The sequence below is a fragment of the Falco rusticolus genome, chromosome 18 (genome assembly GCF_015220075.1).
Source record: "Falco rusticolus isolate bFalRus1 chromosome 18, bFalRus1.pri, whole genome shotgun sequence".
Lineage (NCBI taxonomy): Eukaryota > Metazoa > Chordata > Aves > Falconiformes > Falconidae > Falco > Falco rusticolus.
The window spans coordinates 3,020,972-3,038,438 of NC_051204.1; the positions used below are offsets into that span (position 1 = coordinate 3,020,972).

Genomic DNA, 17,467 nt, shown 5'->3' on the forward strand with positions numbered 1-17,467 from the left:
ATGCCGTTCCCGGGCGGGCTGTGGTGGCTGCTGTGCTGCCGGCAGGGCTTCACGCTGCTGCGGCGGGACTACGGCGAGGCGGACCGGGAGGCGGACGGCGAGGCCGAGGAGGAGGAGGCGTCCTTCGAGCTGCGCGCCCAGGGAGACCAGGTGGGCCGGCACCGGGACGGGCACCGGGACGGGCACCGGGGCCGCGGCGGGACAGGCGGTGCGCGGCTCCTCCCGCCCGGGGCGCACGGCTCTGCCCGGCCCGGTCCCCGCCGCCCCAGCGAGCGCGGCCGCCGCCAACCTGGGCACATCTCCGCCGGTCCCGCCGCCCGGGCTGCCCTCGGTGGGGGCGCGGGGCGGGGGGGTCGGCTCACGGGGTTCGAGGGAGCCGCTGCCCCAGGGCAGGCACTGGGGGTCCCGGAGCGCACCGGGGCAGAGCCGGGGCTGCAGGGCTGGATCCCGGCACGGGGCTCTGGCTGGTGCTGCAGCGGCGGGATGCGGGCGCCCGTCGGGGGTCGGGGCGCAGGGGGAGCCAGGGCGCTGCCAGGCCGGTGGGCCGCGGTGCTGTGCTGCCCGCACCGTCCTGCCCCTGCCTGCTCCTCGGGGCAGAGCCCGCCGGGCTGCCAGCACCCGTGCCCACTGCGGCCGTGCCTGCCCTGTGCTGCTGCCGAGGTCAGGGTGGCCAGGGTGCTGGGGGTCCCCACGGGACAGGTCCCCACGGGACGGGTCCCCGCGGGATGGGATCCTCGGGCCCGGCTGTGTCTGTGCACAGACCTGCCGGAGCAAGCCGGGGCTGTTCCCAGCACGCAGCGCCCCGGGAGCACGTGCCGTCTGCGGGGAGCAGGCCTGGATCTCCCCGCTCCGGCTGCTTCCTCTGTTTAGGGAAGCGGAGCAGCGGAAACCGGCGCTTCCTCCGGCTGGGCTGCGTGGGGGCTGGCTGATAACATGGGGTGACGGGGGGAGCCCCGGCTCCCAGGGGTTCCTCCTGTCTGTCGCTGCTGCCTCCCGCGGCCGCGGGGTGCAGCCCTGCCTGGAAAGGACGTGGGGAGCGGTGACAGCCCAGTCCCGCTTGCTGCAACCCCTCTCCCCCAGCCCGCCGTGGGGTCTGTGGCACGGCTTTGCCACCGCTGGGCTGGGCTGGCTGCGCAGGCCTGGGGGCAGCCCTGAGCCCCCCGCACCGGCTGTACCCTGGCAGCGGGTCCTCTTCCCCAGCGGTGCCAGCCCTGCGGGGTGGCGGGCAGCGGGCACAGCAGCAGGGCTGGAGCTGGGCCCTCTGGGTGCCTGGTGGCAGTGCCAAGGGCATGGCAATGGCAGGAGCCATCTTTGGGCTTCCCGCATCCCATGGGCTGCGCTGGCTCCGGAGGTCTGGGCTGGCGTGGGCGGCTGTGACGCCAGCTCCCCAGGGAGCCCTTGGCTGCGGCCGGGGATCCTCGGAAACCCACAGCTCCGGCCGCCCCTTCCTCGGAGCGTGGGAGCAGCCACTCCAGCCGTGCCGCCGCGACTCCTCTCTGTTTATTTATATCCATGAGAAGGAGCCGGCCACCACCGCCACCTCCTCCTCCCGCAGATGAGGAGCCGGGCACCATCTCCGTGCCTGCAGCCGTGCAGGAGCGTGCGGAGCCCTCCCTGGCAGTGGGACAGTCGCTGGAGGAGCTGGCCCCGTGCACAGGCGCTGGTGCTGTGCGACAGGTGCCCTTAATGCCACGGGTCAGCAGCACCCGGTCTTGCCCTGCAGCTCAGCCATACCTGCAGCGGCTCCCCCCTCCCCGCCACTATTTTTAGCAGCCGTCTCTTTTTCTTGGCGTTTCGTGGCGCGCTCCGGCCTGTCGTGCCTCCGGCTGCCCCGTCGGGCTGCAGCTGGCAGGAGTGCCCGTGCATCTCCCAGCACAGCATCCACTGGTGCTGCCGCATCCCCGCACCCCTGCTGGGGCACCCTGCCTGCTCCGGTGCCTGCCCGTGCCTGGGCTCTGCCTCGTGCTCCGGCACGTGTGACGGGGTCATCACGTGAGCGGCACCGTCCACGTCAAGTTGTGCTGCACAAGGAGGAACCGGCCCCTGGTCCCACTGTGGAGCCAGGGACTTCCCTGTGCCGCGTCCCACCGCCGCGGGCAGGAAGTCAGCAGCCCCATCACAATGGGACTTTGTGCCGTAAGCGTATTACTCAGCACTGACCTTGTGCAATTCTGCACGGTATTCAGCCTGCCAGGGCAGCCGAGGACACGCAGCCAGCACGCCCGCCGGCTGCCCCCGCGCCCCCAGGGTGCCCCAGCTGCATCCCCGACTCCCCTGGGGGCACTGGGGCTCCCTGCTCTGCGGCAGCAGGATGCGAGCCAGTCCCTCTGGGCCCAGAGCTGGGCTGGCAAGCAGTCAGTGGGGGGATATTTGGGGGTGCCAGGTGGTGACCATGAGGTTGAGACGTCTCCTTCCTCCCCAGGGGTCCCTGGAGGTGAGCCTAAGCCAGCCCACCCGCAGCAGCAGTGGCTCGGAGCGGTGAGTGACCCCCTGCCTCCAGCACGCCGGGCATCCCGTCACCTCCCTCGTGTGGTGCTGTAGGAGCGGGGGACCTGGCGTGCCGTGGGAGGGTGTGCTGGTACCAATGTGCACTGCACTGTCCTGCCCATGGGGACAACACCACGCTGTGCCAGTCTATCAGCTAGAGCAGAGGACAGCAGAGCCGGGACTGCCGTGCTCCATCCCCATCCCTGGTGCATCCTCGGGCACGTCTCCATTTCTCTGCCATGCCAGATGGCTTGGCTGCCGCGGGCTTAGCCAATGGAGGCCACGCGTGGCTCCTCCTGCGCTTGGAGGCTCCGCTGGGCTGGAGGCTCTGCTGGGCCACGTCCACTGGTGGAGGCTGTGCCCTGGGGTGGCATGTGCCCAGGGAGATGGGATGCCGGGGCACAGGGGCCTGCTCCTGTTCACTCCCCGTCCTCCCAGTGCCGACGCCGCTGCCAACATTCCTTCCTGGTTGTTCATTTTCCGAATTCCTTGGCAGGGCCGTGACTGCAAACAGCTTATTTTTAGCCAGGGTCATCTGCACCCGATGGCTCTGCTGCGTTCCCACCACGGGGTTGCGGGGTGCCCAGAGCCCCTCGGGACTTGGCTCACCCCAGGCCCTGGGCTGGCTCCCTGCCTGGGGGCCGTGGGAGGCACCCGTGGGCACCTGGGCTCAGCCCCGTGTTGTCCCCAGGTCCCTGCTTGTCGCGGAGGAGATGCGCAGCCTCATCATTGAGAAGGGGCCCGGGCCAGTGGAGGATGACCCCGACGCTCTTGTGAAAGGTGGGCACAGCCGAGCTGCGGCACAGGGGCCTCTGCCTCCGGGGTAGTCGGGGCTGGCAGGATCGTGCCCCAGCTGTGGCCGGATCCTGTCCCAGAGGGACAGGGAGCACCAGCTGGGCTGGTGCCAGGAAGACCCTGCCCTGTGCCGGGGAACCGGTGGGACAGATGGTGTCGACGGCAGAGGCTGAGGGTTCCCCTTCCCAGGCTGGCTGCAGCGGGAGGTGCGGGGCGGCATGAAGACCCCCTGGATCCGGCCTCGGAAATACTGGTTTGTGCTGACGCCCGACTCCTTGGACTACTACAGCAGCAACGAGAAGGGGGCCCGGCGGCTGGGCTCCCTCGTGCTCACCAGCCTCTGCTCCGTGCTCTGGCCAGACAAGCAGACCTACAAGGAGACGGGTAAGGTGCCCGTGCCCGTCGGTTGGGCTGCGCCTTCGCAGCCCCTCATGCCCCGCATCGCTCTCCCAGCCCTGGCAGCCTCCATTGCCCAGAGGAGAGGCAGCGCTGAGCCCCGGGGCATCGAGCCGGCCCGGCTGGGGCAGGGGACCCTGGGGTGAGGGTGCTGGTGTGCAGCGGGTGAGCTGTTGTGTCCCTCGCAGGCTACTGGAGTGTGACGGTGTTCGGGAGGAAGCATTGCTACCGCCTGTACACGGAGCACCTGAACGAGGCCGTGCACTGGGTGTGCGCGGTGCGGAAGGTCATTGACAGCAAAGCACCCGTCCAGACGCCCACCCAGCTGCTCATGCGCGACGTCGAGGTGAGCCGGTGGCATGGAGCTGCCCGCGCCTGCAGCTGTCGGCAGGGCTGGGATGGACAGCCAGGGTCTCGCATGCCCTGGGGTGGTGGGTGCCCATGCTAGGCGCTCGGTGGGCAGCTCGTCTGCAGCTGCTGCCATTGCCTTACCCTCCCAGGAGCACTGCGGCAGCCCCGAGGTCCTGGAGCAGATCTACCGCTGCAACCCCATCTTGCGCTACACCAGCAGCCCCCTCTACGCTCCCCTGCTGCCCTTCCCCTATGGCAGCCTGGACCAAAGCGGTGAGCACAGAGCCGGCTCCCATGCCCCGGGCTGGCAGGAGCGATGGTCCCGTGCCCTCTCTGGCCCTGGGTGCGGGTACCGGTGCCTGGGTGCTGGTGGGGCAGGGCCTGGGGAAGCCCGTGGGGCTGTTAACCTCCCCCCATCCCCTCCCCCAGCCCCCAGCCCCCGCAGCTACACCACGCTGCGTGATGAGGCCGTGAAGCTCTTCAACTCGCTGCAGCAGCTGGAGTCGGAGCGGGACCCGGTGCCGCTGATGCAGGGCGTCCTGCAGACCTGCCTGGACCTGCCGCCGCTGGTGGACGAGATCTACTGCCAGCTGGTGAAGCAGACCACGGAGCCGCCGGCGCCGGGCGGGCAGGGTGACCTGCACTACTGGCAGCTGCTCACCTGCATGAGCTGCACCTTCCTGCCCTCCCTGCCCGTCCTGCGCTTCCTGCACTTCCACCTGGACAGGCGAGTGCCTGCGGAGCTGCCGGGTGCCAGCTGCGGGCAGGAGCTTGCCGGGTGCCGGGGCCCCCATTGGTTTGGTGCCACTGTGACCCCCCTGGCATCTCTTGCAGGACAGAAAGCCGGTTCCCTGGCTCGGAGATGGCCAAGTACGCCTGCTTCATCCGGGAGGCGCTGGGGAAGACGAAGGGGCGGGAATGTGTGCCCTCCCTGGAGGAGATCCTGGTGCTAATGCAGCGGCAGGAGATGATCTGCACCGTGCACTGCCCGGGGGCACCCGCCTGCAGCGTGGCCATCAGCTCCCACACCACGGCCGAGGAGGTGAGGGGCCGCGTCCGCACCGGGCAGGGGGCTTGGGACATGTCGGCACGCAGGGCTGGGTGGGCAGCATGCCATGGGAGGTGAGGGGCTCCTGTGGGTCTCTCCCAGCTGGGCTGCGATGGAGAGGGGCTGGGGGCCACCTGCCTTTGCCCACCGTGACCCGTCTGTGTCCCTTTGCAGCCCTGAGTGCCGCAGCCAGGGACGCGCAGTCACCGTTGGTTGCCTTTGTCTCGCCCCAGGTGGCCCAGGAGCTGGTGTCACGCCTGGGGCTGTCCCAGAGCCCCAACCTCTTCGCACTCTACGAGCAGTCCCGGCGGCGGGAGCAGCCCGTGGGCAGCACCACGCTGCTGGCTGACGTCCTCACCAGGTTTGAAAAGTAAATGTCCCACTCTTCTGCCTACGGGGGAGCGGGGCGGGGGGGCCACGGGTGGGAGGGGACGGTGTGGGGGTGCCTGCCCCCACGCTGATGGGGTCGGCACCTTCTGCCACAGCCTGGCCGGGGAGGAGCGGGAGCAGGACCCGCCGTGCCGGCTCTGCTTCAAGCACTACGGCTCCTGGACACGGACAGCGTGCCGCGCGACAGCCTGGAGTTCGCCCTCCTCTTTGAGCAGGTGAGAGCCATGCCAGGGTGGCCGTGCCAGGGCTGCTGTGCCATGCTGTGCCATACTGGGGTGGTCATGCCATGCTGGGGCAGCCATGCTGTGCCCTGCCCAGGGTGGCCATGCTGTGCTGTGCTGGGGTGGCCATCCCAGACCTGCTGTGCCATGCTGTGCCATACTGGGGTGGCCATGCCATGCTGGGGTGGCCATGCCAGAGCAGCTGTGCCAGCCAGGGCAGCCATGCTGGGGTGGCCATGCTGTGCCATGCTGGGGTGGCCATCCCAGGGCTGCTGTGCCGTGCCGTGCCGTGCTGGGTGGCCATGCCAGAGCAGCTGTGCCATGCCAGGGCAGCCATGCCATGCCATGCTGGGACAGCTGTGCTGGGCCCTGCCCAGGGTGGCCATGCTGTGGCCATGCTGGGGTGGCCATCCCAGGGCTGTTGTGCCATGCTGTGTCGTACTGGGGCAGCCATGCCAATGCTGGGGTGGCCATGCCAGAGCAAGCTGTGCCATGCCAGGGCAGCCATGCTGGGGTGGCTATGCTGTGCCATGCTGGGGTGGCCATCCCAGGGCTGCTGTGCCATGCCATGCCATACTGGGGTGGCCATGCCATGCTGGGGTGGCTGTGCTGTGCCATGCTGGGGTGGCCATCCCAGGGCTGTTGTGCCATGCTATGTTGTACTGGGGCAGCCATGCCATGCTGGGGTGGCCATGCCAGAGCAGCTGTGCCATGCCAGGGCAGCCATGCTGGGGTGGCTATGCTGTGCCATGCTGGGGTGGCCATCCCAGGGCTGCTGTGCCGTGCCATGCTGTGCTGGGTGGCCATCCCAGGGCTGCTGTGCCGTGCCGTGCCGTGCTGGGTGGCCATGCTGGGGTGGCCGTGCTGTGCCATGCTGGGGTGGCCATCCCAGGGCTGCTGTGCCGTGCCGTACCGTGCTGGGTGGCCATCCCAGGGCTGCTGTGCCGTGCCGTGCCGTGCTGGGTGGCCATGCTGGGGTGGCCGTGCTGTGCCCTGCCCGCGGTGGCCATGCCATGGTGGCCATGCTGTGCCAGCTCACGCTGCCTTCCTGCAGGCGCACGAGATGGTGCTGCGGGGCTACGTGCCCACATCTGAGGAGACGCTGCAGACGCTGGCGGCGCTTCGCCTGCAGAGCCTCAACAGCGACTTTTCCACCCACGCCCCCTTCCCGCGCCTGGAGGAGCTCTTCCCACCCCACGTGCTGCACGCCCGCCTGCCAGCCCCCCGCCGCCGGCCCTCCACCAAGTGCCGGGGGGCCCGGCTGCGCGCGGGGCTGCTGGCTGGCGGACTCTGGGGGCAAGCGCTGGCCAAGCAGCGAGCGGAGCGGGACCAGCGCCTGCGGGGCCGCCTGCGGGAGGAAGGGGCCAGCACCATGGCCGCCATCGTGGAGAAGTGGAAACTGCTGCAGGGCATGGGCCGGCCCGAGGCCATGGCCGCCTACGTGGCGCTGGTGCGGGAGTGGCCAGGCTTTGGCTCCACGCTCTTCGATGTCGACCTGCGCGCGGTGAGGCCCCAGTGGGGCGTGGGGACGGGGGGGGGCCCTGGCAGTGGGTGGACCTGACCCCCGTCTCCCCGCAGAGCCCAGTGGGGGCCGGGCCGCAGCGGCTGTGGCTGGGCATCGGGGCCAAGGCTGTCTCGCTCTACAAGCCGGGGGAGCCCGAGCCGTTGGACAGCTTCTGCTACGGCCGCATCTCCTCCTTCGGCGCCTCCGACAGCAGCACCTTCCGCCTCTCCGTGGAGGACCGAGACCTGCTCTTCGAGACCTCCCAGGTAAGAGGCAGCCAGCCCTCCGTTCTCCCCTCCCCGGGGGCCGCAGGGTGCTGTGTGCTGCCCCGCCGTGTCGCCTCTGCCCCACAGGTGGACGAGATCGCCCAGCTCCTCAACACGTACCTCGCCTCCGCAGGCGCCCGACAGCCGCTCCGGCCCCCGGAGCCGGCCCCCAGCCCCCCCACCTCGGACCCCCCCCACGCTGCCCCAGGGTCTGTGCCCCCCAGCCGTGCCCTGGCAGCACCGGCCACCGGTGGGCTCCTTGGGCAGCTAGCCCGGTGGCTGGCACGGCCACGCAGGTGCTCCTGACGGCCGGCGCGGGGAGGGCGGCGGGTCTGTGCTGGCCCCCGGCTGCTCCCTGGAGCAGGGCGATGGGGTTCGTGCTCCCCACGCCGCCGTTGCTTTTCTAGTTATTTCCTTAATTTATTTTGAGACGCCCGCACCCCCCACGTCTCCCAGCACTTTCCCTGGAGGGCAGCGGGGCCGCCGTGCCACGGTCCCTGGTGATGCCCCCAGGCCTGTCCCCGTCCCCTGCTCCCCTGTACCCCAGTGCCTTCGCCTCCAGCACTGGTGCTGCCTGGCAGCTCTGCCCGTGCCCCGGCTCTGGCCACCCTTGGCAGAGGGAGCCGGGCGGCGGTGCTGTGCCATCATCCGTCCGTCCGCTGAGCCCACCCCTCCTGGAAAGCTGCGGGCGGCTTTTGGCCGAGCCACTTCGGGGACCAGTGGGCTCCCAGTGGCTGAGCCCTGCTGCTTTGCGGTGGCCCTGTGGCAGGGCTCGTGGTGCAGGGGTGGCCGGTGGGGTGGCAGCTGGTACGGCTGGGGCTCAGCCCCTCAGTGTTGCCTCTGTAAAGTTTGTGTCGGTTCTGTCTTGGGGGGGGTGGGCAGGGGGTGGGGGGGGGGTGTTTGTTTTTCTAAATAAATGCACAAAGGAAAAACTGGGCCTCCTGTCCCCGAGCTGAGGCTGGCAGTGGGAGGCTGGGACGGTGTGATCCCTGGGGCAGCGAGTGCAGCGGGGCCTGGGACAGGCAGCGGGACAGGGAGGAACAGCACAGCGTGTCCTTGGGGGCAGGGACCGCCGGCCCTTCGGCCCTTCGGCCAGCGCCAGCAGCCGGGCTGCTCGCTGCACCCTTTGGCATTTCATCAACAGCGCGGGCAGCTCGGCGGCCGGCTCCCCGGCACCCCCTGGCACTGGCCGCCCCGGGCGGGGGGAACTGCCCCAGCAGCGGGTGCCTCTGCGGGGCTGGTGCCAAAGAGGGCGTGGGAGCTCGGCGCGGCCATGGCGGGCGGTATTTTTAGCCTGTTGCTCTGTGCCACAGGGTCAGAGGAAAAGGCTAATTCTCACCTTGGGCTCCCTGGGCTTGGGCCGGTGCCAGTGCTGCCCCACGTCCCCGTCCCTTGCAGCCTGACTTATCATGGGGCAGGACCAGAGCTTCTGCGTCCGTCCGTCCCCAAGCCCCCATCCTTACTGGTGCTGGCGTGACACCATCCTCTCCCTCGGGCCCAGCGTGGCACAGGCACCCCCAGCCCCTCGGGAGCCCCCCTCCTGCGCAGCACCTCACCCCTGTGAAACAGCGATGCGGGCACCACATGCTTTGCGGGCAGGGCTGGCAGGGTGGTGCCGGCTCGGGTCCCTGGTCAGCCGTGCCGGCAAGTCCTTCCAGTATTTCTGGCTCCGCCGAAGCAGGCGCCCAGCACCGCCCGGGGCCCAGACAGCACGCTGCCAGCTGGGGCAGGGCTGGCCCTGCGCACCACCGGGACGTGCAGGGGAGCAGCCCCGGTTCGGTGCTCCCGCCGAGCTGGGATGCTGCTGGGCCATGGCTGCGCAGCCAGGCTGACCACCTGGGCAAGGCGAGCACTGGCCCTGGCAGCATCTCCAGCTGCTTCCCTGCCTGGCAGCTCGCTCCAGGAGCCGTGCAGGCAGCGTCAGTGCAGGAACAGCCTTTATTAAAGCAAAATAACCTACAAAAATATAGATAACATCCTGTGCCCCAGGCCTGATCTGGCAAAGGAGGAACAAGGCTCCTGCCCAGGGCGAGGACTAGCTCAGCCACACAGAGCCTTTGGCCACCGGGGTCGGCACCCAACTCTTCAGGCCAGGCCTGTTCCAAGCCCCCGGGTTCGCTCTCATCCTCCTCCGAGCGAGCGTTGCTCCCACGGGCGGAGGTTCCCTACCAGCACAGCGTGCAGCTGCCCCAGTCCCGTCCTGGGCCAGGGCACGTGGTGGAGCGGAGGCTGCCCCCCGCCAAGGGTCTTCAGGGGCCATGCTGCTCCCTGCAGAGCCGCTCCCGCTGAGGAGTGCAGCGTGTGTGTGCAGCTGGGGTGACGGCTCCACCGCGGCCGGGCAGCGCTGAGGGGTGCGAAACGTGGGCGCAGCAGAGACGAGCCCTGCCGGCGTGCGTGGAGGTGGCTGTGGGACCCTCCCACCCCCTGGCAGGGCACTCACTGCTCCTGCGTGCCCCAGGAGATGTAGTCGGGGCGCGTGGCCGCGTGGTACTCGTCGATGAGCTGCTGCACGATCTCCCGGGAGTTGTCCAGCTCATCGAAGTTGTCCTTGAAGATGTCCTCCTTGCGGAACTGCTCCAGGAAAGCCTCCCGTTTGCGCAGCTTGTCGTACTGCCGGCACGTCCGCTCAAACAGCTGGAGAGCAGTGCAGCGGTCAGATGGGACAGAGCTCCCTGGGGGTCCCGTGGGGTGGGGGGTGGGGGGCCGACCCCTCAGGCTGCTGCCTCGGAGGAGGCAGGCAGCCTGCCCCAGCCTGGCAGCGTGGTAGCTGCTACCCTGCACCCAGCCAGCACTCGGGATCAGCTCATGCTTCCGAGGCTGCCTTTGGCCTGGGAGAAAGGAGTCCCGCTGCAGCCTGACGCTGGGAAAAGGGCACCAGGGGTGCAGCAGGACCAGCAGGACCCCAGACCAGAGCCGAGCCCTGCTGTGCCCCGGAGCCGGGAGCTGCCCACCCTCCTGTCTGCAGGGCCCTCCGTGGCTTGGCGCCAGCCCCACAGAAGATCCATTTACAACTGAAAGGACACCAGCACTGCAGCCGTGGGGTCCCAGTGCTGTGTAGAGGGAAGGCACTCACCGAGGAGATGTTGGTGTGGTTTGCCATCATGAGGCCGCTGACACGGTGTGCGGATGGCAGGTACGGGGACTTGCGGGACAAAGCCACCTGGATGCTGGCAGGACCCCAGGGGATGAAGTTGGCCAGTTTCCTCTCCCGGATCCGCTGCAGACTCTTGTGAACCTGGCGGGGTGAGAACAGCAAGGGACAGCAGGGTGATGGGCAAAGCGGCCTGGTCCGTGCAGAGCCAGGAGCTGCTCCACGCAGGAAATACAGCCCCAGGAAGGCGGATTTTAGCAAACGGCCGGCAGGGAGGCTCCTCGTGGCAAGGGACTAGTGGCTTTTCCACGCGGCCACACAGAAGCAATTCGGGAGGCAGTTCTCAGGCACCCCTCAGTCTCACCCCAGGATCCCCACACAGGAAGACAGTGACCGTGCCCTTCCCTGTCAGGCCATGCCATTGCCATCAGCATCTGAAACAGCCGTGGGAGCTCACCTGCGTGGGATCCACCTCCCCCTGGATGATGTTGAGGATGGCGATGTAGCAGTGGTTGGTCTGCCGGTCTCGTCCTGTGGACACCATCACGTTTTTAGGCTGCAGCAATCTTCTCATCACATCGAGGACTGTGGTTTTCCTCACGCTGGCCACCTGCAAATGCCAGCCAGGGGTCAGAGGAAGCAGGCGTGCTGCCCTCTTGCCCTCCCCGCTGCCCTGCACACACACACAGAAGCGGAGGGCAGCTGGACGGAGAAGCCCTTGCCCTGGGGATGGGGCCACATGCAAAGTCACATGCAGGGCAGGGAAATCCCAAAGTCACACAACAGGCACAGCCAGGCTGAGAACCGGAGCGTTGGCAGAGGCTCCAGCACATGGTGAGGGACGGTGAGCTGCCCCCTCCAGCAGCACAGCAGGGGCTGGGGGCGAAGCTCAGCTGACAGGGGACGTGTGTTGTCGCTGTCAAACTGCTGTCCTATTCCACTGCCAAGGCAAGGAGCAGGGCTGGAGGACAGGAGAGGGGCCGTTCCCTGCTGCACCCCCTCCCCACCTCGCCCTGCACTAAGCCCGTGGGCAAACTGGCCACTGCAGCCCCCGACTGCCATCGGGGGCTTTGCCCAGCTGCTGCCTGCCAAGGGGGCCAGAGCCAGGGCGGGCAGCCGGAGGAGTGCCTGCAGGCAGGATGGCTCGGCAGTGTGGCAGCCCTGCTCCAGGCACCGTCTGAGCTGCTGGCTGAGCCCTCCCCACACTCCTCCCTGGGAGGACAGATCACACGCTCGATACCCTTTTCAGAGCCAGCAGTTTTTCAGATTTGCTTCTCTGAGTAACATCCTGAGGAAATGCACACGGCAAGAGGAGAAGAGCAGCTGTTAGCTCCCAGCAGAACCGAGACGCGGCCAGCGCAGGTGAGTGCCCCTCCAAACACAACTGCCCTGTTCTCACCCGGCGGGCTGGGGGCACTGCGTGGGGATGAGCTGAAGACAAGCTGTGCTGTTCAATGCAGTTGAGGGGGGCAATCCCCTCCCAGAACACAGATCCAAGCCACAGGAAGGGGCTGATTGCCTGGAGCCCACGATCAGGCTCGGAATGACAATGATCAAGTGTTCTGACCCAAACGGTGCGGGCCAGTGGCCCACTGGGCTGGCAGGACGGGCAGGGCCGCTTTGCTGAGCTCCCTCTGATCATTTCTAAGGGTGGTTTTTGTCAGATCAGGCATTGTCGGCTCTCCCATAGCTGCCGCAGCCATTCTGATATATGCAGCAGGGAGCCCAGCACAAGCACAAGCGCCTGCTCAAGTCTGATTCATATCACACGTGGCTGTCACGCGGTGCAGGCACACGGGCCTGGGATGTGGAACACGCAATTACAGCTCACACCAAGACCGTGGGACTGACTGATGTTACCAGGTGAGCACGGCAGCTCCTCCTGCCCTCGGGGGAGGATGCCTGGCAGGCTGCTTTACCGGCTGGGGCTGCCTTACCGACTGGTCGGTGGTGAGTGGCGTGTAGCCGGTCATGAGGAAGTGCAGCCGGGGGGTGGGGATCAGTGAGGCGATCAGCCCGATCAGGTCGTTGTTCATGTACCCGGGATACCTGAGCGTGGTGGTGCTGGCAGACATGATGGTGGAGACCTGGGGGAGAGGATGGGGTCAGCATCTCTGTCAGCGCACTGTCCCACAGCACGTTCAACACCTGCTTCACCCAGCCAGGGCAGGGGAAGCCGGAGCACCCGCCCCGGGAAGGGCAGAGGACCCTCATTCACAGTTCCAGGCTGCCCACCACCGCGCCCAGCCCACAGAGCAGGCTCAGACCCAACGGAAGGCAGCGGGGAAGCCCCAACGCCACCTTCTCTAGAGCGAAGGACCCTTCTCACCAGCTGGTTGATCTGAGAGAACGACGGGTTCTGAATATGCAGCCGGTCTGTCGCGATCCGATTCAAGGCTGTGTTGTCCAGAACCACCTGCAAGAGAAAAAGTGGCTTTGTGAAGAGGCAGCCTGAGGAAGGGCAGTCGTGGCCACGTGTCCCAGGGCACCCGCTCACCCAGCACCGGCCCCGGCACAGCCCTCCGCGGCAGGTGGCAGACACTTGAAACCACGAGCTGACTCATCTGTGGAGCGTAACTGACACTGTCAATGGAAGCTCTTCCCTCACATCTTGGCTGTGCTCCCCAGTGCTCTTGCAAAGAGCGCTGCCTCTGGGCCAGCACCTCGCAGCCACCTTCAGCCCCACCAGCTCTGGCGCAGCACCTCCTGGCCTGCCACACGCACAGATAAACTGGGAGGGACGGGCAGCGTCTCGGTTGGGACCTGACCGAAGGCCCCGGTGCGGGACGAAGATGCTGCCTGGCTGGGGCTCGCGGGCACTGAAAGTGATGCTGGAATCGAGTTCAAGCAGAAGGCCACAGCACAGCTACACTGAGGAAGCACAGCCAGTCCTCGCTGTCACAAGAAGAATCTGCTGGATCCCAGAGGCAGAAATGCAAAGCCGGACACTTTAGCAGGGGTTAGGGCAGATTCCTTGTCCCTAGAGCCACTACATCGGCTCAGTCCTTCGGTATGGGGGTGTGCTCGCTACTGTGCTTGGGGCTTCGCAGGCACACGGCACGCTGCAGCGGCACCTGTTCCACACAGCTACAGCACTTGCCCCAGCAAAGGCTGTGGCTTTGAGCGGCTGGGGACAGGGCTGCCACCCAGGAGCTGGCTGCACTGCTGGCCCGACACGCAGCGGGACCCTTACCACGCAGTCAGCGTTCTGAGTCAGCCTCTTCAACGTCAGCAGAGAGTTGTACGGCTGCACGACAACATCACTCATCTCATCCTGGTTTGGGAAAACCGAGTAGGTCTCCACTAGCTTCTTGGGATACCTGGGTCGAAAGCACAGCCACCTCAAGGGTTAACACCACCAAGCCAGCACTCTCTCCTCCCACCAGCTCCCTTTGCAGTCTCCAGGGCTCAGGACAGCAGTGAGTCACCAGCGCTGCATGCCAGAGTCAGCTCCCAGGGAGGGAGAGAATTTGTCCCAGCAGTGCCTACCCCAGCAGTACGGGAGCAGGCTGCCAGACGGAGCTACAGGCGAGGCTGAGCCATCCGCAGGCTGATGAAGCAGCTGCCTGCAAGCCTTTTCGAGAGGCTGCAAGCTGGAACAGGCAGAGGTGGCAGCTCAGAGCCCACAGCTAGAGCCTCCCACCCTCCCCTACAGAGCCAGGGTGTCAGAAAGCATCTGCCTGATAAGAATGGCTGAGGGAAGGCAGAGTTTGGACAGCACAAGTCCACTTGCAGAGCCTCTGATGTCCCCAGGCATATCAGGAGCCATCCCTTGCCCAGGCAGCGTGCCAGGGATTGCACAAGGCAGTGTTTGGGTGGGGGCGGTGGCTCTGAGTCAGCTCTCCAGCTCCCGGCTTTGGCAGGGAGCCCAGGCTGGGCCAGACTCTACTGTGAGGGAAGGGGACAAGGCTGAATACTCACCTGTCATTCAGTCTCTCCAGAAGGTACGAGCCCAGCCCAGAGCCCGTTCCACCAGCAATGGAGTGGCAGAGCACAAACCCCTGGAAGGAAGCAGAATGCAGGCAGCTCAAGGTGCAGCTCAGCCCCAGGAGCTGGCAGAGCAAAGCCACCGGCGCCACCTCCAGCAGAGACCGGCCAGCCAGGGCGAGAACTCCCCCTGTGACAACTGAGGGCAGGGAGCAGAGGTGAGCCCTGGCTCCTCCAGACCACAGCGACAGCCACGTGCTCCTCAGGCCACTGCTGCCAGCACGGGTGGAATCCATGTCTCTGCACGCACCGCACTGCAACTTCTGCTCAGGAGCCTGCTGGATTCCTCCCACCCCAGAAAAGATTTCAGAATGGCTCCAATGTCACCTTCAGGGTGCAGTCGGTCATACCGAGCAGAGGTACACAGTCTCAGCCCTTTCCCCAGGTCCTCCATGCCATTCCCCTCCTTTTAGAGTGCCCGAGGCCAAACTCCCTCTGCCTGACTTCAGGGCAGCTCCCACCTGCTGCAGGTCCCACAACAGGCTCTTGGATCTTCTGCCAGCTTATTTTACGACATTTTCCCTTCCCCTGTTGCTATGTGACAGCCTGACACAAACACCAGGGAGCCCCTGTGTCTGTCTATGCACAAGAAATGGGTTTACACAGGCAGTGGCCAAGCTCCTGCCAGAGGTACACGGCAAAGCAACTGAAGAGCTGTCGGTACCCCTGGTGCCCCTCTAACCCAGCTGGAGGGAAAATGAAGCTGCAGCTGCCTGCACTCCTGTGGATTTCAAAGCACTCAGCAACTTTGGGTCTAAACACCTTCTTGCCGGCAGCCCGTGGCTCCCTCTTCTGCTGCAGGCAGAGGGGCAGCAGGTGCCTTGTCCCAGCACAGCCCTCCCTGGGGGACAAGCGGTGTTGTGTCCTGCTTCAGCTGACATGAGGGAAAGCCACGTGAGGGAGGTGGAACAGGGAAAGGAAAAAGCACCATAATGCCTGGAACTCTTCCTGCAGACTGTATCCTGCGGGATATGCCCAATGTAAGCAGTAATTGGGGCAGAAAAATGCCCCGCTGAGCAAACAGCAGGAGGGTTTCTAGGGAAGCCTGGCAGATGCAGTAGTGGTGGGGAAGACCTTTCCGTAGTTCCCATCTCTGCGTGTTCTCTACTCAGCACCAAGAAGCAAGTTGTGCAAGTCTGTATACACCAGAGAGCTGAGCTCGACCTTATAAAAGAGCAGCCTGGCTCAGAAAACACCAAGCAGGGCAACCATATCCAAATCCACGGATTTACTTACCTCCAAACTGTCGCTCCCATCAGCCTCTCTGTCTATTATATCAAAAATATCTTCGTGGATTTTTTCTCCCTGCAAGAGAGACCAGACCAGATTTTGTTCCTTTCCCACACAAAATGCAGAAGAGCTCCTCAAGCCTGGTGTGAAGCCAAGTCAGACCGGCAGTGTGACCCTGCACTCAGGGTGTCACAGAAGGTCGGGCGTAAATCACTGCTGAATGACAAAGTATTCTTCAGAAACCACGGACTGAGCCTGACATAAGAAAGCCACGCTAAAGCCTCACGCCCAACAAGCTGACCCGTGTTGGCACCCAGGAGCACTAGAGCTGTTACCTGTGAAAAGCCGCTGGCCCAGTTGTTCCCAGCTCCCCCTCCGTGCTCAGACAGGTAGATGTTCTCTGGGTTGTACAGGTTGGCGTAAGGAGAGTTCAGGATGGAGTGGATAACTCGGGGCTCCAGGTCCAGCAGCACAGCTCGCGGGATGTAGTGCTCATCGTCTGCCTTTAACAGGGAGCAGGAAGGTCACGATGCAGTTGCAGCTCCCAACGGCTTCTTACTGCAAGAGGAACTGCAAGTGCGTGTGCCACCCCCTGGCCATGGGACAGCGCGGCACAGCCAGCGCCTGGCAGGGAAGAGGAGGAAGAGAAACGTGTTATGTACAGCTTGTCTGTAACACAGCATCTTTTCGAGCCCCACAGCACGTCCCGATGGCTGGCCAGGTGGAGGGGGGGTGGCTCGCCCCTAACGGGCTTGCACTCGCAGCGTTATGTAAGGTAGTATCTATGGCAGCCTCCGCCTCGCGTTCCTGCCTCCACAACACATCCATTTCCAGAAACTGGAGTGCAGGCAGGAGCCCTGGCAGCGTGCAGCTCGGCAGGAGCATGTGGCTGGGGCTGCCACTCAAACCAGCCTGGGGTCAGCGTCAGCCCACTGGTCCCTGACCCGGAGAGGGGGTTGCTGGAGCGGGCTGCAGCAGTCACAGACAGCCCTGCTGGCCTTCATCAGGGCACGGATCAACCCAGCGATGAGGGCAGGAACACCCTGAAGTGCAGCGTGCCTGATCTGTGTGCCAGGGGCTGAGGCAGGGACAGGGGCTGGAGCGGGGACAGGGGCTGGGGCGGGGGCTGGGCAGGGACGGTCAGTACCTGGTAGAAGAAGACGTCCTTGCGGTCGGTGCCCTCGGTGGCGAACTCCTCCACGATGCCCTCGGGGCTGATGCCGTGCTCGGCGCAGAGCTGCTTCCAGAACTCGAAGCCGACTGCGGGGGCCGCGGTCAGCGGGGCCAGGCCGGAGCAGAGCCCGGAGCATCCCGAGGCCGGCAGACCCCGCCCCCCTCCGTCAGACCACGCCCCCTCAATTAGACCCCCGCCCCCTCCAGCAGACCACGCCCCCTCCAGCAGACCACGCCCCCGCCCCCCCCGCCCCCAGCATCCCGACCCCGCCCGGCGCGCGCTCCCCTGGCTCGTCCCCGTCGCCGCCGGCCCCGGGCGCGTACTCACTCTGGTTGCCGCACTGGCCCAGCTGCAAGGTGATGATCTCCCGCGGCATGGCGGCCGGAGCTCGGCTCGGCTCGGCTCGACCCCGCTCTCCCGCCCGGCTCCCCGCTCCCCCGCTGCCTCTCCCGCCCGGCGCCAACCACACTGCGCATGCGCACCGCGCACTTCCGGGACGGCGCCGCTGGCCCCGCCCCTCGCGGCAC

At 66.2% G+C, this 17,467-nt stretch overlaps 2 protein-coding genes across 2 annotated transcripts; one reads left to right on the plus strand and one right to left on the minus strand.

Annotated features, from left to right (window-relative positions):
• PLEKHH3 (pleckstrin homology, MyTH4 and FERM domain containing H3) lies at nt 1-8,316 on the plus strand. The gene is given in 14 exon segments (XM_037411445.1): nt 1-150; nt 2,423-2,478; nt 3,179-3,267; nt 3,472-3,666; nt 3,867-4,024; nt 4,179-4,302; nt 4,459-4,756; nt 4,864-5,071; nt 5,311-5,447; nt 5,563-5,621; nt 5,624-5,682; nt 6,743-7,192; nt 7,267-7,458; nt 7,546-8,316. Coding segments are annotated over 14 exon segments (2,394 nt in total). The 3' UTR covers nt 7,765-8,316.
• A 1,062-nt stretch (nt 8,317-9,378) lies between these two features.
• TUBG1 (tubulin gamma 1) lies at nt 9,379-17,411 on the minus strand. The gene is made up of 11 exons (XM_037410903.1): nt 17,268-17,411; nt 16,914-17,026; nt 16,102-16,269; nt 15,773-15,841; nt 14,471-14,550; nt 13,743-13,869; nt 12,879-12,965; nt 12,487-12,636; nt 11,007-11,159; nt 10,532-10,693; nt 9,379-10,092 (listed from the first exon to the last, which is right to left on the minus strand). Exons 1-11 carry the CDS (start codon nt 17,314-17,316, stop codon nt 9,895-9,897), a joined length of 1,356 nt encoding a protein of 451 aa, XP_037266800.1. The 5' UTR covers nt 17,317-17,411; the 3' UTR covers nt 9,379-9,894.
• Nucleotides 17,412-17,467: the final 56 nt, after the last annotated feature.